We start from the raw sequence: 25589 nt of genomic DNA, 5'->3' as shown, positions 1-25589 counted from the left end.
CCATAGAGAAAATGTTAGCACCGTCTTCATTTTCCTCCTTGGTTTGCTAAAATTATAGCTGAGAACGTTTGGGTGTTGGTTCAAACACGAGGAGGAAAGGTGCTGCCCGTGTTTTGGAAGAGGTAGCATCATCTTCCTTTCTTCTCTCTATTATTCAGGCCTCTACTTGGTAATTATTCTCCCATTGCAATTAGGCAGTCTCCTGCTGCTTCCTGGGATGGGAGGAATCACCTTGCTGGCAGATTCCTGTCTGCAGGAGGAGGGTGCAGTGTTGGGTTGAGTTGCCCTTCACGCCTCAGTGTTTCAGGGGATGTGTTCTTTGGTGGTGGTGTTGGGGGATGCAGGCCTTACAGGCCATGGCTCTAAAGGTCAGAGGGGAAAGATCTGGAAAGGCCGCGTCTGGGCTTGCCCCTTGGAGGTTGGGAGTGTCATGCAAAGCAAGTTCCTGCTCTACCAGGCTGCACATAAGGGCCAGAGTGACTGGCCAACAAGTCAACCTGCAGCAGGTGGCGGGGAATAGCCCAGGTCCAAATCTTTCTCAAACAACCGTCTGCTTTAGCAACACTAAAGAAGATCCAACCAAAGCGGAATCCACTCAGCTTCTAAAGGAAAGTCAAGCAGAGTTGCCTTGGCTTTGGATTGCAAGGGGATGGCCATGCCTTTCCATACCCCAAGGAGAACCCAAACTTGGAGCCACAGCAGTTCAATGCCATGGACCAGAGCATGGTGATGATGACATGCAGGTGGTCGGTGGAGCTACCTGTGTCTCAGCAGGGCTCCAGGCTCTATGCTGCCCTTCTTCCCAACTCACATCTGTGAGCACACAGATGTGTCCAATTTTAGCTGCTCAGATGACCCATCAAACTGGGTTTCGAATGGAGCTCAGTCAGTGGACTTCCCATCACCCTTAACCTGGATCTGACATTCTGATGACCAAATTCAGATGAGACAATTTCTTCTTTCAGCATTGAAGTGACACCTCCCACCCGTCCCCAAGGTGCTTATCTTCTTTGCATCAACCTTTAATATTCACTTTTTTTTTTTAAGGTTGCTATTAGAATTTTGCCCCATGAGAGCACAGAGATTAGTGGCGCCGAGCAACCTGTAATTCTTCGTGTACTGGAGACAGGAAGAAATTCGTGGTGATAATAGTGTCTGCAAACCCTATGGATGACAGGCAGGGTGTATTTGTCTGAGTGTATGCAGGCGTCTTGCATGATGATGTCTCCATTTGCACTAATGCCCCTGCCCTGGGCTGCCTGTAGAGCTGAGATGGGTCTATTTGATGCAGCCAGGAGAGTCTTGCACTTGATGCACTTCATGCTAAATTAGGTGCCTGTGTTTGGTCAGGTGAATCATCTCATGGACATGTTGGATTCTTTCCATGAAATGAGCCCCCAGTGACCAGCCCTCAGGTTGAGCTCTGCGTGGGAGATTTCAAAACTAGACAAATTTCATTTCCACCCCGTTATGGGCAAGAGGTCTTCCAATTCATCCCTTTTAAGTCATACTGGGGAACGTCACTGTTGGTCAGCTTTAATGCCACTGAAGCAAAGGTATTAATATCTGGAGTATGTACAAATATGGCAGAGCCCACCAAGCCCATGGAGGTCAGTGCTGGCACTGTCCTCATCCAATTGCTGGGACGCGGAGGGACCATGTGAGTGTGTTGTTCGGATATCACAGTGGCGAGTGAAGCTACAGGTGGCACGCTAGTTGTGGAGGAGGTGTTATGACGCTCTGAAGCATTTTGGGGATTCCTAGCAAGCTTTGATATCAATTGCTATTTAAGTAAATGGCACCTTGGCCTATAAAATACCTAAAAGCTGATGTCACGTGAGGAACTAAATAGAATAAACAGGACTCTCCTGGTGTCTGAGCCCCAGCATGCCCCAAATTGTCCACGGAGACAACAGGTCCTTTCTCCAGACAGCCAAAGAGCACTTCTCTCCCTGCTTTGTAATTTCATTAACCAGCATCTATGGAAAAATTCATGGACAAAGCACGTACTTTCAAAGCAGTTTATTGAAGGCACAGTGGAAAGCTGGGAAGTTTGAGCATTCAGTGGAAGAAGCCCTTTTTTATGTGAGTACAAGATGTCAGAGTCAGAAGCCTTAACACTTCCTCAGCGTTTTGGGGTGGGGATGGGGATGAGCGCTTCTAAGAATCAGCACGCTTTGAACCAGCCACCCCTAACATGCACAAGCAAACAAAAGCACTACGTGTTCATCTGTAAGCAAATTCCACAAAAAGCCTATGGTTGCGGTGCAAACAGCAAGTGCTTTGAACGTTGAAACTGCCTTGCTTAAAACTTAAGCTCAAATTCGCAGCTCAGGGTTTCTCTTTGGGTAAGAAGAGGAACGTGCTCCATGCAGCGCCTCCTGGGAAAGTTAAATTGTCATGTTCTTTCCTGAAGTGCTTTGGGAGGTGCTGTAAGAAAAAGAGGTGTCTCATAAGGAAGAACACCCCTAATGCATCTGCTCATTATGGGAAAGCTGGTGGGGAAGGCAGTGGAACAAACAAAACCTAAAAGCTGCAGTCACCTAAGCAGTATAAACTCAGAGAAGTAAGACGACGTGGAGCACCTGCTGGAGAAGCTTGCTAGATGTGACTGTAAGGTTGGGGACTCTGAAAACATAAGGTGATGGGGCGTGTATGTGATGTTAACAAATTTGGGAACGGACTGGGTGACAAATGTTGCTATTTGAGGGCAGAAAACCCCTTCTGCCTCATCTCAGTGGTAGGAACTGCGCGTCTACACGCCGCACTCCGCTGCTCCTGGCTGTGCCACCTCTGTGGCTGCTGTCCCTATGGGACCACGCAAGGGTCTCTGACCACCCCAAAATTCCCCACCACGCCGTTGTTGCACGCCACGACCTCAGGGCTGTTGGCCACCACCACCGGCGGGCCCGCCAGCTGCCGGATGACGCAGCCTTGGTTCCCAAAGCTGACCACACCACCAGGTTGGCAAGCCCCCATCCTCGCATTCAAGCCCCCACTGGCCGTGCTGATGACGGTGCGGGCTGGGTACCCCCCACTACGGGAGCTGAACCCCCCGGTTTTACAGTTGACTCCTCCGGCTTGGCAGAACACCTCTGGGACACATGGCTTGGCCACCGAACTGATGACCCTCTTGGGGTGGATACCGGCACTGCGGGAGCTGAATCCTCCGTTCTGGGAGCTGTGGCGTCCGGACCGTCTCCCCAAGGAGCCGTAGCCGCACGCCGCTGCATTGGCAGCCAGCATCCCGCAGTCGTCAGGGATGTTGTAGCCGCTGCTGACCACTGCTGCAAGACAGCCCATGGGATGCATTACTTGGAGCTGGGGGAGTCTTGCAGGCAAGTCATTCCACAAATGGTAGAACCAACCAAGTCTGATTGCCCGTGGGTTGGTCCAACACTATTCCTTCCATCTCCTTCCCATGCCCCAACGCATCCCCTCCAGGTCCTCCCACTTCCCACGCTGCTCTTCAGGATGATGCCATGCTCCCTCCCGTACACAACGCATGTCCTGGTGGCCAGGATAGAATGCTGTTGCCCCCAAAATTAGAAAAGGAGCATGAATGTGACTTTCCCTCCTACATCCAATTGAAGATTTTCTTGAAATTCAGGGCCATTTGGGATTTCTAGGACAAAAGCTTCTCATATTGTCAGCCTGGGCTGAAACGAGACAGGGAGCCAAAGGGCTGGGACAGACAGTGCTGCCCCATAAACTGCCCTTCCTACAAAGAGAAACCCTCAAGGTTGTAAATCTTCAGGTTACTTACACACACTCACTGGGTTCCCCACACATATCCTGTTAGGGAAAAGAAGAGAAATGTGCGTTATCCCGTTAACCAGTGGCATGCATATCTAGAAACTTGATGTCACTCATCACTTCCAGCCTCATATCCAGCCCGCTTGTCTCTTAATCCCATGTTGCAACACATCTGACTCTCCCTGGGACAGTAATTGTTGCTGGCACAAAGTGGACGGGATGGCTTACAGCCATCTCTCCAGCCCCAGTTTCTGTGAGCCTGGGAGGATCCTAGAGCTGCAGAGTTGGCTTAAGAGCTGGACTCATTCTGGCCTTAGCTGCAATATCCAGGAGGAAAGGGACAAACTCTCTGTCACCCACCTGCTCTCTTCACCCTCCAGCAAAGTCTTATAGGTGGCGATCTCAATGTCCAGGGCCAGCTTGACATTCAGCAGCTCCTGGTAATCCCGCAGCATGCAAGCCAGCTCATCCTTGGCCTTCTGGAGGGCATTCTGCAGCTCAACGTGCTTCTCTCGTGCATCCTTCAGGGCACAGTCCCCACGCTGCTCGACATCACAGATGGAGGTTTGCAGGCAGGAGACCTGTCAGAGCAGAGAACAACAGTGCATGTGTCTTCAGTGCCTTGTTTCCTAGTGCTTGAGTGTTCTGCCTTCAACTCCTCAGATTGCAAACAGGGAGAGACACCAGCTTCCCTGGAGTGCTTTCTTATCTCTATCCACTTTTCTACTGCATTGTACAATGCATGACTAAAGCAACAACTTTAAAAAAAAAAAAAAGAATATTTGGCTCTCAGATTTCTCACTGTTCAAATTCACCTCTGGTCACCACAGTAGGCTGGATTTGGGTCATACATCCACTGAAGACCAGTGCATCACCTTCCCCCATGCCTGAGCTGTCCTCCAGACACACATGGCCTCTGGGTCCCACCTACCTGCTTCTTCACATTCTCCAGTTCACACTGCAACTTCTGTATCATCCGGGTCAGCTCTGAAATCTCACACTTGTTGCTCTGCAGATCATCGCAGTACTTGCCCCTTTTATCCTGAAGCTCCTGAAACTGGAAGGCAGAAACAAGATGGTTGCCACATCTGACGTGCAGCCCGTATGCTGCCGGGCAGGGACAGGTTTCTTCGTACTCACCCTGGTTTGGTAGAAGGCATCCACTTCTTCTTTGCTCTTCTGAGCAATTTCTTGGTACCAGCACTCAACGTTCTTGATGATGCTCTCCATGTCCAGGTCCCGGTTGTTGTCCATCTTCACGATGACCGAAGTGTCGCACAGCTGGCGATCGACCTGTGCCCGTTCCTGCACATTGGGAAAAGGCTTAGTCAGCTGCTCAGAATTCTCAGGCTTTGTAGCAAAGGGAGGGCTGGAACAAAGAGCCACACTGCTCGGCTGATGGGGGCAAGTCAAGAGCTCTCCCTCAGGTTGGCTCAGCAGAAAATCCTCCCTGCTGGATGAGTTGCTGCATGCCAGCTGCTGACCTGCAGCAATTCTGTCCACATCAAGGGCAAGGAATGCAAGTGACTTAACCCTTGGTATCCTGTCATCTTCAGCTCCTTTGCTGATGTTAATGACAGGATTAAGCTGGGAGCTCTAATCAGACAACTGCAATCTGGAGTAACGAGACAGGCACATCTCTGTTCTCAGGGGTAGAGTTAGGATACGGCCAGTTCATACTCAGAGCTGCATTAAGAAAGAGGGAACCACCTAATTTCCAACAGAATCATGCTAATATCAACCCTGTTATCCCATCAGCCTTGTAGTGCCATGCTTTCAAGTGTTCAGGGCTTGGGATGAGACAGGTCCAAGAGGGATTTCAGGCTGGAGCACCCAAGGATGAGGCAGCACCCAGTGCTGGGATGGAGCCGAGGAACTCACCTCTTCAAACACACACTTGAGCAGTTCCAGCTGCCTTCTGAGCAGATCCACCTTCACCTCCAGCTCTTCCTTGTTCAAAAAGATGCAGTCTGCATCCTGAAAGAGAGGAGACGTGCTATGAACGCACAGGGGAAGCACAGGGAAGGCAGAGGCGGCCCCAGTGGAGCAGAGACGTGTTCCAACAGGGTTCCAGGAGCAGAAAAGTGTAAGGGGATGAGTCAGGTGCCCCACTGTCTCCTCAAGGAAAACAAAGCCGCTCCAACATGACTGACAGGTATTAGTTTATTTATTAGGACTTAGCTACAAACTCAGAATGGGCTAATGAGGACTTTAAAATATTTTTTTTTCTATTGTTCAAATGATTTCTCCTTTTCTGATGTGCAAATATAAAGAATATGAAGAGACTGTCAGGAAATAACCTGTGTATCATACACCACGTGTGGCCTCACACACCGTCCCCATTCCATGAATGCACCATGAAACACACAATCTAAGGGTGTGTTTGGGCCAAGAAAGCTATTGCTGCAGTGCTGATGATGTGGGCTTTGAATGTTTTCACTTTCTCCTCCCATTTGCCTCTTTTTCTGGCTGTGCTTCTTCACAGGCCTCCCTATTTCTGCTTACTGTAATACTTATGCTGAGTGTTTGCTAGCCATGCTCTATTGCAGTCATGTTTCACACCAGATAAACCCAGGAAATGTCTAACAATCCATTTACTTTGAGCTACTCACCTTTTTGAGTGCCACAAACTCATTCTCTACAGTCGTACGCCTGTTGATTTCTTCCTCGTATCTGTTGGGAAAGGAAAGGAAAAGAAAAGAGCTGAGGCGAGCAATACCACCAAGCACACAACCACCACAAGCAACAGCAGCCTCCCCTTGCTCACACTGCCACCAGGCACTGAGGGCACTGTGTGCAAGCCAACATTAGACCATCCAGAGATCGCAAGCTTCTTCACCAGCACCAACATTAACAATGCAAAGAGTCTGCGAGTGAGACAGAAGAATGGGACATCCCCGAAGGGAACTCGCCGTGTGTCTGAGATGAACAAAAGAGAAGTCTCAAAGGAAGGCCCTTACTTGCACTTGAACTCCTCCACCAGTTGGCTTGTGGCACACTCCTCGTTGCCCAGCTTCTGTTTCTCGCACAGCAAGCAGTCCAGGCGCTTCCGCAGGTCGCAGATGTAGTTCTCAAAGTAGAGCTCCAGGTTCTTCCCTTTCTTTGGCAGGACATACTGCTGCAGGAGGCCCCACTTGGTCTCCAGCACCTTGTTCTGCTGCTCCAGGAACCGGACCTGCAGGCCGAAAAGAAGCGATTCTTCAAAGAAAGGTGGATGCAATAACTCAGCACCTGATTTAACTGTCTGCTCTCACTTTGAAACCAGTGAGAGTCCTGCAGGCGTAAGAATGGGATTTTAGGAAAGTGAGAGGCGATACGCCATGAGGAATGTGGAATTATCTGCTGGCATTTAGAAATCTTAAATACACATGGGTCTGTGCTAACTCCACGTCTCCCCAGTGACTGCAAATGAGCTCTTCCAGAAGCTCCAATGGACTCCAGTGTAGCACCCAACTGGAGGGACCTGCTTGTCTCTTTTCTCTACAAAGGGATCCTAATGGGACAGCTCACAATTAGACACCTAACATTTAAATGCTTGAATCGGGAACAACTTTCTCTGTCTTCAGGAATGTTTTTGGAACAGTCACTACATTTAAAGACAAGGGGAAAAAGAACTCTAATACAGGACAGAAAGATGAGCCCATCCAAACTGCAGCTGTTGGACCTGGATGACTGATAATGTCCCTACCAACTCCAGCTGTTCTATGATTCCCTGGTTCCATGACTCTATGATTCTGTGATGCTATGATTCTATGATTCCATGATTCCATGATTCTGTGGTCCCATGATTCAGTAATTCCATGATTCCATAATTCCATGATGTTATGATTCCACGATTCCATGTTTCCATGATTCTGTGATTCCATGTTCCTATGATTCCATGATTCTTATGATTCAGTGACTCTATGGTTCTATTACTCTATAATTATATGATTCTATGGTTCTGTGATTCTATGATTCTATAATTCTATGATTCTATAATTCTATGACTCTATGTTTCTATGGTTCCATGATTCTATGATTCCATGATTCTATAATTCTATGATTCTGTAGTTCTTATGATTCTATGGTTCTTACGATTCTGTGATTCTGGCTGGGCTAGAACAAGGCTGAAACAAGAATTCAGCTTTGAACTGAGGCCATCCAGACAGGAGACAACAGCAAGAAGGTCCAGTACTGCCCCAGCCAGAACAGTCACCAGCAAATCCTATGTGCCCACACTGAGGCATTCTACACTGAAGACCTCGTTCTGAAGAACGTGGACTCTTGCATGGACCCAGCTCAGCACTGGAGGCCTGGGGAGGGTTTATTTTTCCTTTTTACACCAACAGGTGCAAGCAGGGAGCAGTTTGCACTCACCTTGTCGATGAAGCAGGCAAACTGTGTGTTGAGGGTCTTGATCTGTTCCTTCTCCTGACAGCGTATCTCATGTTCCAGTGGGTCAACCCCAACGCAGAGGGGCTTCAGGAGCCTCTCATCAATGCAGATGCCCTGGATACCTTCCCCCTTGCGATCAGGGTACCCCCTCACAATGCTGTATCCCCTGGGGCCACAAAGGCCAACCCTTCCTCCGGCATTACCATAGCCGACAACCCCTCCAAAGCCGAAATCTCCAAAACATCCATTGCCGCAGACCCCGTTCACGTAGGAAATTCTTCTGCTCCCACCCAGGTTGCAGACGCTGCGGCTACTATAGGCTCCGGCCGCGCACCGGGCGGGCTGGCAAGCGGCAGCATAGCTCCGACCACAGATCTCCGATGCCGAGCTGAAGCCTCGCCGTCCCAGCATGGACCTCACCGTCGGTGCCTGTCTGCTCATTGTGGGTGAGGGCGGATCACGGGAGTCAAGGGGAAGCTCTTCTGCAGGAGAGGAACAGAGATCCCGCTGGGGTGACACTGCGATGCCACTCCTTATATACATTTGGGAAGATGGCCTTGATAGGATCAGGACATTAATTTAAAGCGCTTAAGGGTTTGGTTTGCCTGGCAGCAATAAATGCTCCTCAAAATGCAAAGCAGCCCAGCAAATACCAACTACTGAGGAAATAAAAAGGAATCTAAAAGTGCTCTGTTTGCAAGTTGGCTTAGAATATATTACGGTTTGAAGTGCTCCCCTAACTTAGGCTAATTATAGTTTAGCTAACTTTTTTTTTTGAAGAAACTCTTTGTGATTTGTTTGCATTGTGTCGTTTGGGGTTTTGTGTCTCATGGGTTTTTGTGAATGATGGCGTACTTTGCAGTCTTGCACTTTGTGAGGTTAATTTCACAATCTCTCCTTTTTTCTCTCACCAGGTTTGTTTTGGGTGCGGAAAAGTTACCAAAAGCAACCATGGAAAAACACTGGAAGTCATGTCGTGATGTATGTATTGTTTCCCTGCCTGAAACACCAGTAAATCTACTGAGTTGTGGATCTGTATTCATATGCAAGGACTCAAAGTGCCTCCCAAAAGCATTCCCTTACAGCATTTCACTGACCTTCTCCTACTGCCATGAAACCCCACCAAAACAGAGCAGGTTCCCCCAGGACTGGAGGCATCTTCCAGTTTGCCCACTGCATTTACATTCTGTGGCATTTCAGTGATGTTTTTGCTCAAACAGTGCTGCAAATTCTTAACCTGGGTACCATCTGACACTGTTGAGTTTTTGTCCATTGCTGTTTCGGAGCTTCTACCCATCAGAATGTGAGACCTTTTGTTTCATCGTCTGGTGGTCTTTACTGGTAACAAGAAGGGAAGAGCTGCACCTTCCAGCCTGGTGAGCATTCAAGAAGCAAGTGCTGAAGGTTGGGTGACTTTGCCAGGCACGTCCTTGACCCAATGGGGATACATTAGGGAGAGACAACAGCCCCCGGCTCGGTGTCCACAGAGCTCCGGTGATTCACACCCACAGGCATTGGTCTTCTCCGTCAGCAGAGGAAGTCTTAATGAGTAGATTAGACTGAACACCTGGGATGGCTTTGACTCACATTGGCAAGACAAATCTCTCTCTCCTAATCACCAGCCCAAGGAGGTGAGGTTGAGCTAACCCTCCCTGGGCCTTTCTAAATGACAATTGCAAAGTCAAAACAATAGGGCTTTTTCAGCTCTTTGAGAGTAAAGATTTTGGGATAGAAAGACACATTACAGTGCACTCAACCAATTGCTCTCAGCCCTTCCTCAGAGGGGGAACTATGCTTGGAGAAGTCTTCATGCTCTCTGTACACCATGACAGTATCTGGAGACAGCCAGTAGTGATGTTCCTGCATCCTCTTTAGCCCCTGCTGAAAACATTTTCATTGCAAGTCACAAAATGAGGGCTAAACCTCCTTCTAACATTAAACCTTCTTATATCAAGGTCTCTTAAGGGGACATACACCTTGAACCTCAGCAAGCCACAGGACGTGACTGCAGCACTGAGATTCACCAGGCTATTAATTGGATGTGTAATTGCAACTTGCATGAGTTTGAGGGGTTGGTGGTATAAATTAGTTGCGTAAACTGATACTCTTGCCCTGTACAAGTGGAATAATTCAACGTATTTATAGAATGACTTTTTTGTTTATAATATTTTAGGCTCACAGTTTATGTTGGTTTGCCAGCGCAATTGGCAATATCAGTTAAAACATTCTGCTGGCAAATATTAGAGGCTTCATGCTAAAGCTTGCAACTTCTCAGATCCTTGAAGTTCTGAACAAAGGTCTATCAAAAGCAAAATGCATATTTGGATCCAAAGAGCAGTACAAAAGGCAATTGTTCCAGCTCTTTCACTCAGCTAGAGCTAATGTATGTTCTACATAGGAAGACTGCATCCCAAATCAGAAGTCAGACTGAGAGCTGTGTGCTCCTTCCTGCACCCCATTATACGTGCAGGCTGTGTGGGAGACGCCTGGAAAGCATCATAGACTGCAATTAAATGTCTGCCAACTAACTGCGCTGAATCGGCCCCACTTCCAAAACGTCTCACCAGAGCTCCATGAGAGGTGAGAGATTTGGGGCATGGGTTGTCTGGTGTTGGGTGACACTTTTGTTGGCCAACCTCCTGCTCATGATCTCGGTGATCAGGCAGCTATGCGGAAGGTTCACTTAATGTCTTTAAGGTCTTTCCAAAGGACACCGAGTGTTTCTTCTGTTGGGACACCAGGTCTCAGGAATCACCAGTTTGTTGTGAGTACAAACACGGGAGACAGGAGAGTACTTTGAAGCAAAAAAAAAAGGCATATTTGACTGGAAAAAAAAATTGGGATCCATCATGCTTTCATCTTTTAGAAAAGAAGGACAAAGGAAGGAAAGAAGGAAAATATTTTGATGAGGGGTTGAATGAATCATTTTAACGACTTGCAATCTCTCCCTTTGTCAGCGTTCTGCTGTATGTGCAGCTGAGAATGGAATTCATTATGAGAACATGTGAAGTTCACTAATTTGTTTGTGGCCTCTGGAGGTGAATCTGAACTAGCTCTTAAAATATATTTTATGCGATAGTCTCAAAGAGCCGTGCTCCATCTCTGTAATTACAGACAGCCATAGAGAACTCATTGCATTCAGACAAGACAATGGCAATAACCTACCTCTGCTAACAGCATTTGATAAACATAAGATTGGGTCACAATATGTATTTTTACACGCACACACTACTCCAAGGACTATGTATTCTCTTGTCCGTGACATACATGAGGTGTTCAAGATTTGATTTGATCGGTGCATCCCTGTTCTCATGCATCCCAAAGCCAAAGTTATTCATGAGAATTCAGTGTGGTAATGTGCTTTTTCCTCTCATACCCGACATCAGCACTACGTTAGAAGTCAAGGCTGGGATTTTCAAAGGATGATCCTCATAAAATGCATCAAACACTGGGCCTGGATTCACCTCCCTCCCAGCTTCAGCCATCAAACTCGCCATGTATTCTAATTTCCTCTTTGAGACTCCCTCTACGGCTGATGGAGGGAGATAGGCATCTCCAGACGGTGACTCATCACAACCTAAAATAGGCAGCGAAGACAGGTGGGAGGAATCAGCCTCTGGAGGCACTTGCTTCGCTCCTTACTGACGACCAGAGGCAGTCTAGACAACCAGACAAGAGCTCCGGCGCCCAGCTGCTGGATGGACACAGCTGTGTGAGATGAGTCCCACCCTTTGGGTGCCACATTTCTTCAGCACCTTTGAAGTCTTAATGAGAGCACACAACATCACACGCTCTCCAGATTTGCTCCGTTCCCGATGGATGCGTATGTCCTACGTCCGTGCTGTGATTAGCGCCTGTAAAGCTGAGGCTTGCCACAAAGCCAAGGGTTGCTTTGATCTTTTTCACGCTGATGCCTTCCCCCTGCACAGCAAAAATAAAGGTGTGGTGTATGGGAATCCAGGCCCTGGAATGGGATGGCATCCAGCTGCCTGCTGGATCAGAAAAGGAAAAGAAAACCTTGCAGCTGTCACTGGGCAACAGCAACGTCCCTATAAATGTAGAGCTCTTCCCTCAAAGCTATTTTCTTGGGGAGATGAGGTTCCATGAGCCCTACAGGAGGAAGGAATTGCCTGTGGAAGGTGGGTCAGGTCATCCTGGGAAGCATAACCAGGAGATAGGCTCTTCCCTTTGTAATGTGAAAGCACCAGTGCCCCAGCCCATGTTTGGTTGGACTTGCAGAGCTTTGTGATGTATTTCTGCCAAATTTCTGATGAGTGCTGGTTCATGAAGCATGGCTGGAGGGGGAGAGATCGGAGAACATTAATTCTATGTCATCTCCCTGACTTATTCTTCTCTTGGGACAGAATCATCTATTTTCAATGAGAACAACGTAACCTTTGTGAGATACTTAACCCCTTCTTAATGCATATTTATGATGCTCAGTTGTCCTTTTCTTGTCAAATCTTTCCTGTGGTTTTCTTCATTAACAATTGTGACTGTTCTCTTATGTGCTCCTGATTTTCTCCTCATATTTGATTGGGAAAGATGAATGGCAGAGGGAGATAAATCTCTTCCAGTCCTAATCCCAGCAATTGCTCCAGATGGAAAAGGACCTCCCTCTGGATTCCTCCCTTTGTAAAACACCTCTCTGTCCAACTTGCGCCTGCATGGTTCATTTCTTTGCTCTGCCAGCTCGCTTTAATCGCTTTAATCACAAAACAATTCAGTCCTTTGTAGTTGGTTTAACTCATTAATTTATTGGCTTCTTTTTCAATCTGCTCAGGCATACAACAGAATGTCATCCTCTGATCTGTTTTAAAACCCTGAACTGGATTTCCAAAATGATGCTGAAAACATCAACCAAGCACATTCCTGGTATTTTTTCCAATAATGACCCCATTGCAGATTTGAGCAGCTATAAAATGTGTTTTATCGTCGCTCCTTGGTAGTAGAGGTGCTATAAAAATGCAAACCAGCTGAGATGACTTCTCTATGAACCTTAAAACTCTCATTGAATAGAATTGGGTCGGAGCCAAATTTGGTGCAAATTGGCATAAAAAATAGCTGACTTTAAAAGGCTTCAGTAGTTTACACTGAGCAAAGTTTGGATCTGCATGACCATCTCTGGGCAGCCAGCTTAGCTATTGAGGCTTCTCACTGGCAGATCTGCCTCTTCCAGTGTAGGAATTTCTGTATCTTTGGTAAAAAAAAAAAAAGACAAACAAAGTGGCAACGCATTCATTCTCCATGAGTTTTATTGGAAAAAGAGCAAAAATTTCAGAGCTCTTGAGTCATCAACACATACGTAAGGATGCAGCAGTGTGTGCATATGTCAAAGCACAGACTGCCTGTCAGGACATAAAGAAGGAAGCTAACAGAAATACAAGCAATGTAATTAGTTTTTGCTGACTACAGAAGGTGAAATGTCTTTTTTTTTTTTTTTTTAATTGAGATTTCCGTTATGACTTCCCTGCCTGCGTGGGGATGACAAAGATGCTCCGAGACAGCACACAAAGAGCACACAGGAGTCTGTCCCCTCCTCTCCATGATCCCACAGAAACACTTGCTGAAGCACTCTAGGGAAAGGCTTTTGCATTATATGTCAAAACTTGTTTCATAGAAAGCAAAGCTTTAATTGGGAAAACAAGAAAAGATAAGGCTGGTGGGAAGCTGAGATTGAGCAATAATACAAGTGCTCTTAGAAGCAGCAGTATGTTCTAAGCATCCCTTTTTTTGATGCCATTCTGGTGGAGTTGCTCTGATTGATTTCCTGATGTCTCTTCCCCTTGCACAAAGTGGAGCTGAGGTGGAGCAGAGCTTTCATTTTCTACTTTGGATATTGCATCCTCTCAGATCTGGAGCTCAGATGTGGGTGGTGTTCCTGGAGCACGGTGTCCCAGCTGAGATCCTCGCTCCTAGCCAGCATGGCGCTGAGCTCTCTGAGCTCCCTGCAGTGCTGCAGCAGAGCTTGGCAGTGCTCACAGGGGCTGAGCTCCGGCACGCATGGACCCCACCTCCACAGCTCCATTGGTGGCCCCTTGGGAAGCAGCCACAGCTGGGAGCACTGGGGACACATTGCTTGCCTGTAGAGCTGGTGGATCCTCTGTGGTAGACACCATCATCCTCAGGCTGGGATTCTCTGCCAGCACCAGGGGAGGACCCATGAATTCTGCTCGCTGCACCAGGCCCATGTCCCAGGCTGGTGCTGCAGCCAGAGGAGGTGTTGCATGGTGTTGTGATCACTGCCACAGGGAAACACAAGTTGAATCACTCAGTGGGAGTGATTTCCATGTGGGTAATGTAAATCCCACTTTATATCCCTGCAAATCACCCCTGCCTTTTGTCGCATTGTAAGGAAAACAGAAAACCTGGAGCTTACACACTCTCACAGGGCATCCAGTGCGTATCCTGAAGGGGAAGAAAATAATAGAATCATTAAAGTTGGAAAAGACCTCTAAGACCATCCAGTTCTTTCCCAACCCATCCCACTGTGCCCACTGACCTTGTCCCTCTGTGCCACATCTCCATGGTTCTTGAACCCCTCCGGGGACAGTGACCCCACTGCCTCCCCGAGCAGCCTGTGCCGGTGCATCACCCCTCTTTCAGAGGAAAAATTATTCCTAATATCCAACCTGACTCCTCCCTGGTCCAACTTGAGGCCATCATCTCATCCTATCACTGCTACCTGGGAGAAGGGAGCAACCTCCACCTCCTTTCAGGGAGTTGAAGGGAGCAATAGAGTCTGCCCTGAGCCTGCTCTTTTCCAGACTGAACGATGCTAGTTTCCTCAGCCTCTCTTCAAAGGTTGTCAGAAGGTTATCCATCACATAACTAGCATTTCTAGAGTTTTCCAGCATTCTTGTCTCTGCTAAGAGCCCCAAGGACTGAGGACTGCTCACACATTATTATAGAGGAACCCACCTGCTCTCTTCACCCTCCAGCAAAGTCTTATAGGTGGCGATCTCAATGTCCAGGGCCAGCTTGACGTTCAGCAGCTCCTGGTAATCCCGCAGCATGCAAGCCAGCTCATCTTTGGCCTTCTGGAGGGCGTTTTGCAGCTCAGTGCGCTTCTCCCGCGCATCCTTCAGGGCACAGTTCCCGCGCTGCTCAGTGTCACTAACAGATGTCTGCAGAGAGGACACCTGTGGGGGCAACACAGAAATCCTTATTTTCCTCCATTATCTGCAAAACGTAAATTCTCTCCTCTTTTAGGAGTCCCAAGTTGGGAATTACTGATGTCGTATTTCCAATTGCCAAACATTTCCAAAATCAAACATGGATTCTGAAATACTAAAGAAAGGCTGAGCATATCTCCTCACTGTGTTAAGCTTTGTTTTGAGGATACTAACACTTTGTTCTAACTGGAACTAATAATTAAGGTTTTCCATTACTTCCCGTTATAAAATATTTAATGAATCAGATGGTCTGAAAATTGCACCAGTTACTATGGGCGCTGAATTACTGGTGACTCATAATTCTACCCAACCTATTGGATGCTCTGAGCCTGTGTCAGAAGCATTGTCTCCTGCTGGAATTCTCACTGAAGCAATTGTCTGAGTGCTGCAGCAATTCCAAATATCTAATATGGCACAATTATTTTTTTGCAATAATCAATCCAACAGAGAATAGGCCAGCAGATAACCCTTCCTCCTTGTTTGGCACTGGTAAGATCTTCTCTAGAGCAATGAGACCATGCTCTTTGATAATGACAGAAGAAACACAAGAGATGCAGAAAACTTGGGATCCCACACCTAGGATAAAATAGGTAAATATTCAAGGTAAATGCAGCCCATTGTACCTGCTTCTTCACGTTTTCAAGGTCACACTGCCATCTCTGCATCACAAAACTCAGCTCCTCAATCTCTTGCTGGTGGGACTTAAGCTCATTGCATTGCTTCCTCTTTGCCTCCTTGAGCTCTTGGTACTGACAAGAAAAGAGAGAGCTGGCAGTAAGCACTGGTGGTGTTTGCAACATAGGAGCCTTGCCTCTGTTTCCAAACTTGGGAAATGTTCTCCCTCTTAGCAGCTCCTGTGGCTGTCAACAGCAAATGGAGAGTTCCTCCTGCAGCTCTCAGCCCCCATCTCACCCACCACCTCCCCATTCCCACCATGACTCAGTGCTGTCCCATTGCACTCTGCGTTTTGGGGATATTCTCCTGACTTGAAGATTCCATCAAGTTTAGCAGAATGGAAAGTTAAGTCCAGAAGTCACATAGTCAAGACAGAATGAAAGAAGTCATTGCCTCTGAGCTACTACATTTGACACCTACAGAGCTAAAGATATGTTACTGGTTGCTACAGCTTACACTAGTTCTGTACAGGGCGTCCAACTCTGCCTTGCTTTTCTGAGCAACATCTTCATACCAGAGCTCAATGCCCCTGAGGATGCCCTCCGTGTCCAGGCTTCGGCTGTTGTCCATTTTCACCACAACAGAGGTGTCACAGAGACTTTTATCCAGCTCAGCAGATCCCTAGAACCCACATGAAGAAGCTGTCAGCATTTCTTATCTCACATTCCAGTGGAAATGACACCATCACTGAGTTTATCTGGAGCCGCGGTCCCTGAGCTGTGACTTGATTTGGTCATGCATGCAGCTAGAAGGAATTCTTTGAGATCTCAAAGGCTTCCTTGTTCCCATTGCCTCTCAGAGGAAGCCTGCTGGGTTGGTTTAATCAGGCCTACATCAATGTAGACAAGGAGAGGCTGATAGGAACAAGAATGGGAGAGGAGCATCCATACCTGAGCAGACACACACTTGAGGAGCTCTGTCTGCTGCTTGAGGGTTTCCAGCTTCACTTCCAGCTCTGCCTTGGTGAGGTAGACACAGTCCGCATCCTAAAAGAGTTCCATCATTTAGAAGTCAAAATGGTGGCTACAGAGACCAAGGGTAACTTTATTATCTTTTTAGCCTAAGAGATTTTGTTTAGGTGATGGGGATTTTTTTCTGAATCCGCACTTGTCCAATGACTTTTAGCACTCTCAAAACCTGACCTGCGTCTTGCAAGCACCAGGTCAGAGAAAACTCATTGAATATCTCAACTTTCTGTCCACTCAAATTCCCTACCTTCTTCAGCAGCACGAACTCATTCTCGGCAGCTGTGCGTCTGTTCACCTCCTGCTCATATCTGTTGGGGAAGAGACAGGACCAGATGCTGGGTCACCCTGAGGCTGGGTATTGAGAGGTCGGGGTGCTTTGGAATCTCAGCCTTTATCAGACAGAAGTTTGTTGGCACAGACAAAAAGAAGTCCAGCTGCAGAAGCTGTCTGAGCTCTCTGCCCTGGGAACTCACTTGCATTTGAGCTCTTCAATGAGCTTCTCAGTGTTGTTCAGCTCTGGCTCCATCTGCTCCCGCTCATGCAGCAGGGAGTCCAGCTGCCTCTGCAGGCTGCAGGTGAAGGTGTTGAAAACATGCTTGACGTTCATCTGGGATGGCAGGATGTGCTTTCGGAGGAGGGCCCATTTGGTGGCCAGCAGCCTGTTCTGCTGCTCCAGATGCTGCACCTGAGTTCAGAATGCAAAGCACGTGCAAAGGTACATCATACAGGGACCAGATGAATGTGGGGGAACACACATTCCCTTCTGAGTTAATGCTCCAGGGGCTCATTATGGTTTGAAGGCAACAAGAAGACAAAAGGGGAGCGCTGGAGCCTTTGCAACCTAAGAAACCTAAAGCAAGCTGGGTGTGTGCCTCTGCCATTCTCCAAGGAAGCCCCACAGCCTTTGTGGCTGCTACAGAAACCGTGGGCTCTTTAAGCAGATCAGCGGGCTGATACTGGAAACCATCACTTGTGGGTAGAAGGCAATGCAGCTTTACAAGACAGGCTACCTGCACAGAGAGAGGGCAGCAGTGCAGGAGTTCAGGCAGATCCCTTAGAGGAACAGCTCCCTCCCGCCATTAATGGTATATACAGAGGCATCTTGTCAAAGCATAATAATAATCAGATTGAAATAGCATTATCAGCTAGATCTGTACTTTCACCTCATGGCACTGAAGTCATACGTGTTTAAAACAGCATGAGATACATGGGATGAGATGGGAGAAGGAGAGCAATGAAAGCGCAAATAGGTTGCCCCTATACTTAAACCTCATCACTCGTTTAATCTTGCCTCAGCTCTCACCTTGTCAATCAAACAGGCGAACTGGTTATTGAGGCTCCTCATTTGCTCTCTCTCCTGCCTTCGGATGTGCTGGATTTCAGGGTCGATCTTCACATCAAGCGGCCGCAGCAGGTTCTCGTTGACATGCACTGCACGAATGCCTTCCCTTCCACAGCCACGGAAGCCCAACATGCTCCCACGCCCCCTGCCTTCACCACTGCTGCGAACACCAGTAGAAATCCATTTACACCTATCCACGTTCTGGAGGCTTTGGCTGCTCCAGGTTCCATACCCGCTTCCAAATGGAGCAGCGGAGGGGAAGGCGCTGCTCCGGCAGCAGCTCACGCCACCAGCAGCAGAAGATGCTGAGAACTTCCTTCCATGAAAAACCCTTCCGGCTGCAAGCTGCTGGCTCATGCTGGTCAGTGTGACCCAAGAGAGGATGAGGGACACGGGGCTGTTGGAAGAGAATGGAGCAGGCAGCTCCAAACGGGCCCTCTGCTCTGCCACCCCCAAGCACTACCTTTATATGCAGCTCAGGAGCGGGGCTTGGTTGAAGCAGATGAATAATTCGGGGGTTTTGCCGAGTTTGCCTCACCTGGCAGCAACTCATAGGTTTAAATATGCAAAACAATGCATAACACTGAACATTTGTGAAATCCTATGGAATTTTGCTGTTTTTAAATTGCTTTGCTTGCCTTCCCAGCCTCGAGGACACTGTGGGCTGGGTTTTGCAAGGATTCTTTTTTTCTTTTTTCTTTTTTTTTTTTTTCAGCTTGTCTTCCTTCCATTAATCACCCTTGAAGGAATCTCCCACTCTGCGAAGGAAAATGTGTAGGGCAATGTTCTGTTGGACAGCAAATTAAAACTGAGTTTTGCATTATCTGCTCCCTTTGTAGCCACTCCCTTAAGAGTCTCTGAGTCTCAGGCTGGTTATTAGGGAAATTCCTTCTCAGAAAGAGTGGTCAGACATTGGCACAGGCTGCTCAAGGAGGTGGTGGCGGTCACTGTTCCTGAAGGTGCTCAAGAACCGTGGAGATGTGGTGCTGAGGGACATGGCTCAGCGGGCATGGTGGGTTGGGTCAACCACTGGACTGGGTGGTCTTGGAGGTCTTTTCCAGCTTGAATGATTCTGTGAGTGGGCATGGTGGGGGTGGGTTGGTGGTTGGACTTGCTGATCTTAGAGGTCTTTTCCAATGCTAATGATTCTATGATTCTATAATTCCGAGTCTTCTTACAGAGTAGCAGAGATGGGACATGTCCACCAGGCACAGCACCTGGAAGCCGGAACATCGGATGGACTGGACACACTGATTTCCTCACACAGGAGTGTGAATACTTCTTTTTACATAGCCCTCTGTGCACCATCCTTTGTTAAAGAACAACACTGGTTGGGCAGGAGTCACCTCCTCTAACTTTTGATGCTAGGCTGTGCTGAGATAGTTCTCCAGAGAGCCTTTCTCTTCTTCATTGACTACAATGAAAGCTGAAAATGATGAGCTCAGACTTAGATGCCCAACTTTTAGAAGCACAGATGAGTGCAGCTGTATCTTCTCATTAAGTCTTTAACTCTGATTGTATAGAATACACCAAAAAAAAACAAGACTTCCTTGAAGATAATAAATACCCTAGAAAGCAGGAGGCTTAGCCACAAAGCTGTTAGCTGGATGCTTGTTAACCATTTAATTGGGAGCAGTGGTAGGCTTGGCCTTGGTGGGAAGGCTACAAATGGAGCAGCAACCAGTACCATGCAAAAACACACACCTTATTAATACAGCTGCTCTGTGGCTATTCCCTGTCACTATCCTTTATATTTGAGCTTATAATTAAAACTCAGGATACCTCAAGGCAAATAAAAATGATTTATTAGAGTTGCTTGACAGATGGGGAAGAAAAGGCTGATGATTTTAATACCTTTGCTGAGATCCTCACAGTGCCTCAGAGGTGGAGCCAAGATTGCATCTCTGTCCTGGTGGCATCTTTCCAAAGCCTCTTTCAAAACAGGAAGGCAAAGGGTTTCATTTCAGAGGGTTTGGAAGAAAAGGTTTTCCCCTTCTATTATGCCACCTTAAGCTGTAACTTCTCAGTAGGCTCAAGACTTGATCAGCATTTTTGGCAGTGGAATGTCTAAATGTTTCAATTTTCGGAGAAAAAAAAAAAGCATAGCATTTCAATTGCTTATTTCTTTTCTGGCTTTTGTAAGGATATTTTGTTTTTATTTGTTCACTTCTTGGTTTCATTGGAAGGCTTTCTCGCCACCTTTCACAAGAAGACTGATGAAAAGCAAAACTGGTTACCAGAAACCTTGCTGGTATTCTGTCTGAGGAGCGGCTGATGTCAAAGGTTTTCTTGTACCTCATTATTTGCAAATGCTCTTCGCTGGAACAGTTTGCCCTTAGCCCAGCAAGAGAGATAATTGATGGTATGCAGTAGCTGGAAAGACAACCAGCTTAATTGCAGGTTCTTGACAGCACTATCAATTACACCTACGCACAGAAGAGCAGGAATGATTGAAGCCCTGGGTGTCTCACTTGCCTGCTTAAATACAGGCAGAGTCCGTGGTAGTCCCAGCTGGAAGAGCAGGATCGGAGCGCAGGAGGAGGACACTTGGCCTGGAGCTGCTCCGACTCCATGCTCATCTTCTGCTTCCAGGCTGTCTCTCCTTGGTCTCCCACAGAACTCCTCGCTGCATCTTGTGGCCTGGAGATGAGCTGTTGTGATGCTTAGAGGCTCCCCTGCACCGTAGGAGCAGAGGTCTCACAGTGCACTGCCTGGCAGGGAGCGTTTGCGCCTCTCAGGGTTAGCTCCGAGCTTTTATTCCCTTGCTGGGTGTAGAGCCTACAGGGTTACAGCTCCTGCATTCAAAAGTTTTCTTCCCCTAGACACACTTTGATGAGCAAAACTCCTGAACTCGTGGTTTTGCTCCCCTAGACACAGCAAAAGGTTCATCTGTCTGGAGCAGCCTCACCTCTGACTCTGAGTCCCAGTGTCCCCCCCGTGACTTTGAGTCCCCAAAAGGCAAAGATGCCACATGAGCCCTTGGGTTGTTTTCTGCTGCTCAGCAGGAGTTCAGTGGGACACACACAGTCAGCTCTGCCCTCCTCTCCCAACTTCACCTCGTCCCACCCAGCTTGCTGCAGGAGCTAGAATTTATGTGTGTCGTTGGCTCAGGGAGATGTCCTCAGTTTAGCATTCACCAACTCTTCTCCTCTTACATCCCGCTGATGGGACTCCATGTCATTGTCACAGCCGTCACGGTTACTGCAGCTCCCCTGCAGGAGATAGGAGCTGTACGTGTTTGTGAGCACCAAGTAGAAAGGGGAATGGCTATTAAGGTGATCACAGATCGCTAATTTTCTTCTAATCACTAGGAATTTTGGAAAGACACCCAGCAGTAAATACAGAAGCCATGACTCATTTCACGGCTTTCTGCCAAAGTAAATCAGGAGGGAACTTTTTGTTCTGGCAAAGAGGGCACAAGCCCCAGACTCCATCAGCCAGGTTGGGAGAGAGCTCCAAGACCAACTCTGTGGCACAACTTCTTTCTCCCACTAGGTGGTGGCATCTATTGCATCTTGAGCAGCCCTGCCCAGACAGGTTCCTGGTTAGGTTCCTGGTGGTGACATGAGCCTGTTCACACCTCCTCCGACACTCAGCAAGGATACAGCTGGCAAGGGCTGGGCTCCCACCTGCAGAGGGCAATATTTGGAAGGCAGGACAGCATGGGGACAAGGTCCTCAGTCTTGCAAGAAGGTGAAATTCCCTATGGATTTGTACCCTGAGGTTGGCTATGAGCCTGGGATGTTTTTCACAACATAGAACACTGACCTACTGTTGTCTTCACCATCCTGGTATCCTCTCCTCCTATCTGAAACTTTGCTCCTACTGTCAGAGCTCTTGGATGCTCACACCATGCCAAGGCCCAGGCTATTCACTGATCCTTCCTGCAGAGCTACATGCCAGCCATGTTCACAGCTGATTGATTCTACCCACCTCAAGACTTTAACGATACTGGTCAGAAAGTCTCAACTTCTGATCTTGTTCTCATGATTTTGAATCAGCCTCTGAACTTCAGAACTCAAAGTGTCCCTGGGCACAGCCTTGGCCAATCCATCTGGTGGCACCTGAGAGCAGAAATGGCCTGACAGCCTCTCACAGCCCTACAGCCCCTCGTGGCCCTACAGCCCCTTGTGGCCCTACAGCCCCTCATGGTCCCGCAACCCCTCATGACCCTACAGCTCCTCATGGCCCTACAGCTTCTCATGGCCCTACAGCCCCTCGTTGCCCTACAGCCCCTCATGGCCCTACACCCCCTCGTGGCCCTACAGCTCCTCATGGTCCCGCAGGCCCTCATGACTCTACGGCTACTCATGGCCCTACAACTCTTCATGTCCCTAGAGCCCCTCATGGCCCTACAGCCCCTCATGGCCCTACAGCTCCCTCCGAAGGGGGGCAAAGGGATAGGCTCTTATCTCTGCTCTGCTCAATTTTTAAAAAATATTGTATTATTAGACACCTTAAATTCTAGGCCAGATTTTTCTCTCCTACATACACAGGTAATTTAGTGTAGAAAGAGGTGCCAGAACACTCGTCTCCAGAAACTAGAGATATCATTATAGCTCAGCTGACAAGCAGAACAGGTTTTGATGTACCCTGCCAAACCATTCCTTCACAAAATTAGCCCGGCACTCAAGGCTATGTACTACCAGTGAGTAAACAGTACTTAAAGCAACGTGGTGGAAATGCTGATCCAGCCCTCATATGAGGTCAGGGTTAGCAGTCTGCCTTTTACACTGGTCTCCTAGGCTCCTGCAAAGTCAACTGAAGCAGATGGCTTGTCTGATCTCCAGTAATTATTCATCCTGCACTAAGGTAGATGCACAAATTAGACCTTTTGAACTGCCTCCAGAAATTCTCTCCATTGACACTACCTTCTTCCTTTTCTCCCTTCCACTCTGCAAAATGCGTCAGAAAAAAAAGAAAACCACAGACCTGACCACAGTGTTCATATTATTTCTTTATTTCTTCTGCTGGCAAGGATTAGAGATGAAAAGCTCCAGACATCCTGTCTACAAAATTTAAGCATGAGACTAAAGCCCAGCAACACTTTGTAGTGTGCATTTAGAATAGAAGGATCTTTCAGTTTTTGCTGTGGGAGATGGGGCATTGTCTTAGCTCCTATGTTAGGTAAAAATGGGTTGTGATGATGCAGCTTATCCTTTGGGTCCTGAAGAATTGAGTCGTTTCAGTGCCTGGCATTGCAGCAGCCATTAATAAGGTGATCAAAATGTCCCTGCTGTCAGAGCACAGCTCTGTGGGGCATTGTGCAAGCTGAGGTGCACTCACACCACCCACACGCTGAACCGGTGGGGTGTGAGCCAGTGTGGATGAAAACATGAGCTTATCTTATCAGGGTTTGCTAACACAACCTCCAGCACAGCCCCACAACAGCTGGCAGGTTCTGCACGTGTGGGGCTTCCTGTGTTGGGTGAGAGGAGTGGTAACTCAGTTTTGCCTGAAATTTTCCTAGCCCTCCTTATTTGAAGGGTATTTCAAGATGCTTCCAGACCACGTCATTAAGGTTTGATTTAACCCTTTGACTCTATAGACATTTGTAAATGCATCTCCACAGTGGATTTCCTGTCTAGTGAGTACCTCATTCCCCAGCAAAGAGCTGCCACTGGCAGCCACTCTCATGACTATTCACAATCTGATTTCCTGGGAAAACAATTTACAGTTTCCTATGTTCCCTCTGAATGGGAATAGAAAAGAAATATTCCTGGTATGGATTATAATACTCCAGTTATCTAAGTGTAGTGTTGCTAAATTAAGATGACACTGAGTCAGGATCTGGAAGTAGCTTTGGAAGTATCGTGCTTCTTGAACAAACTTTCCTGGTAACCTCAGCTGCTCTGTCCTTCATTAGGAGGTGCAAACAGGACAGAGCCAGGTTCCTTGCAGTGGTGTCCAGTGCCAGGACGAGAGGCAATGGACACAAACTGCAAGACAAGAGATTCCAACTAAATAGTAGCAAATATTTAATTACTGTATAAGTAACTGAACATTGGAATTGGTTGCTCAGAAATAATCAAAAAACACCCAGACTTTGACCTGTGGGGGTCCCAGGACCATGGGGTCCCGTGGTCCCCCATGACCTGGGTGGCCCTGTTTGAGCACAAGGGTTGGACTAGATGGGCCCAGAGATGCATTCCAACCCCACTCTCATATAGTGCCTCCATGAACTGAGGTGGATCCATGTGTCCTGGTTGACTGTGTGGATTAGGCCAATGAGACTTGAACCCTGAAACCCTTCTTCACAGCAGATGCTCATCTTACACACTGCCAACCACAGGTGTTCTTTTGAAAATATCTTCTTCCACTTTCTACTAAATTTGTCCTGACATTGGATCAGGTCTCCATAAACTGTTTTTTTATTTTGAACAATTGGTTCCAAAGTCTCATAGACGTCAGAGTTGCACCCGTGTGCACGCATGCACCCAATAAACACACAGACACCAGACAGGGTTTCAAGCTTTTAGTTGGCAAAGGAAAAGGCCGTAGACAGAATGAGTTGAAGTGCTTAGACCATTTCAGATAAACAACTAAGGAAACAAGACAAATCATGAAAACGCAATCACAAAAGAGAGGTGTGACTGTGGCAGTTTGGAGAATTCAGCAGGCGGCTGTATATGGAGGAAAACTGCTCAGTACAACAGGTGACTCAATGATGGACAGAAAAGCCGTCCTTGCATTGAAAGCAAGGGGAATGCCTTTCTCCAATTCCAGCAGCAAATATTACTTGTGGTAAGGATCATCAGAAAAATCGTAAGTCCCTGAGCCAAAAGCAGAGCCAGACGAGTATCCATATCTTCGAGAACGTGATCCTACCTCAGAGCTGCATTCTCCAGTTTCAATCCTCGGACTGTAACACTCAAATCCACCACACTCACTACCACCCTGATAACATCCATCCCCTCCAGAAAAATGCCCACCTCCAAAACCGTACCCCTCACTGCCAGAACTACAGATATCCCCAGGGCATGAACCTACATATCCATAACCTTCACCAAAAGAACTTGATCCCGAACCACCAGAGGTGTGACCACCAGGAGAACTACATGACCCTCCACTGAATGTTCCACCACCACGAGATACAGACCCACCGCTGCCAAAGCTACCTCCAGAACCAGACCCAGAGCTAGAGCCTCCTCCGCCACAGATGGAGGCACGACTTCCACTCCCATAGCTTGATCCCCCATGACCAGAGCTTCCTCCCTCGCGAGAAATGGACCCCCTCCTCCCTGAACCACTGCTCCCACCAGAGCTCAGCCCTCCACCGTGAGGACTGCATCGGCC

The 25589-nt window shown here is 47.7% G+C and overlaps 2 protein-coding genes across 2 annotated transcripts; both read right to left on the bottom strand.

Annotated features, from left to right (window-relative positions):
• LOC110389171 (keratin, type II cytoskeletal cochleal-like) lies at positions 2326-8574 on the bottom strand. Its single transcript, XM_021379137.1, has 9 exons — positions 8116-8574; positions 6717-6931; positions 6369-6429; positions 5638-5733; positions 4897-5061; positions 4688-4813; positions 4117-4337; positions 3767-3795; positions 2326-3287 (listed from the first exon to the last, which is right to left on the bottom strand). Exons 1-9 carry the CDS (start codon positions 8572-8574, stop codon positions 2809-2811), a joined length of 1851 nt encoding a protein of 616 aa, XP_021234812.1. The 3' UTR covers positions 2326-2808.
• On the bottom strand, positions 14509-25492 carry LOC110389148 (keratin, type II cytoskeletal 75-like). Its single transcript, XM_021379087.1, has 10 exons — positions 25284-25492; positions 18255-18453; positions 17425-17636; positions 17199-17259; positions 16874-16969; positions 16440-16604; positions 15932-16057; positions 15055-15275; positions 14651-14711; positions 14509-14541 (listed from the first exon to the last, which is right to left on the bottom strand). Exons 1-10 carry the CDS (start codon positions 25490-25492, stop codon positions 14509-14511), a joined length of 1383 nt encoding a protein of 460 aa, XP_021234762.1.

This window comes from Numida meleagris, chromosome 32 (assembly GCF_002078875.1).
Source record: "Numida meleagris isolate 19003 breed g44 Domestic line chromosome 32, NumMel1.0, whole genome shotgun sequence".
NCBI classification, from domain to species: Eukaryota; Metazoa; Chordata; class Aves; order Galliformes; family Numididae; genus Numida; species Numida meleagris.
This window is presented reverse-complemented; position numbering and strand designations above follow the sequence as displayed.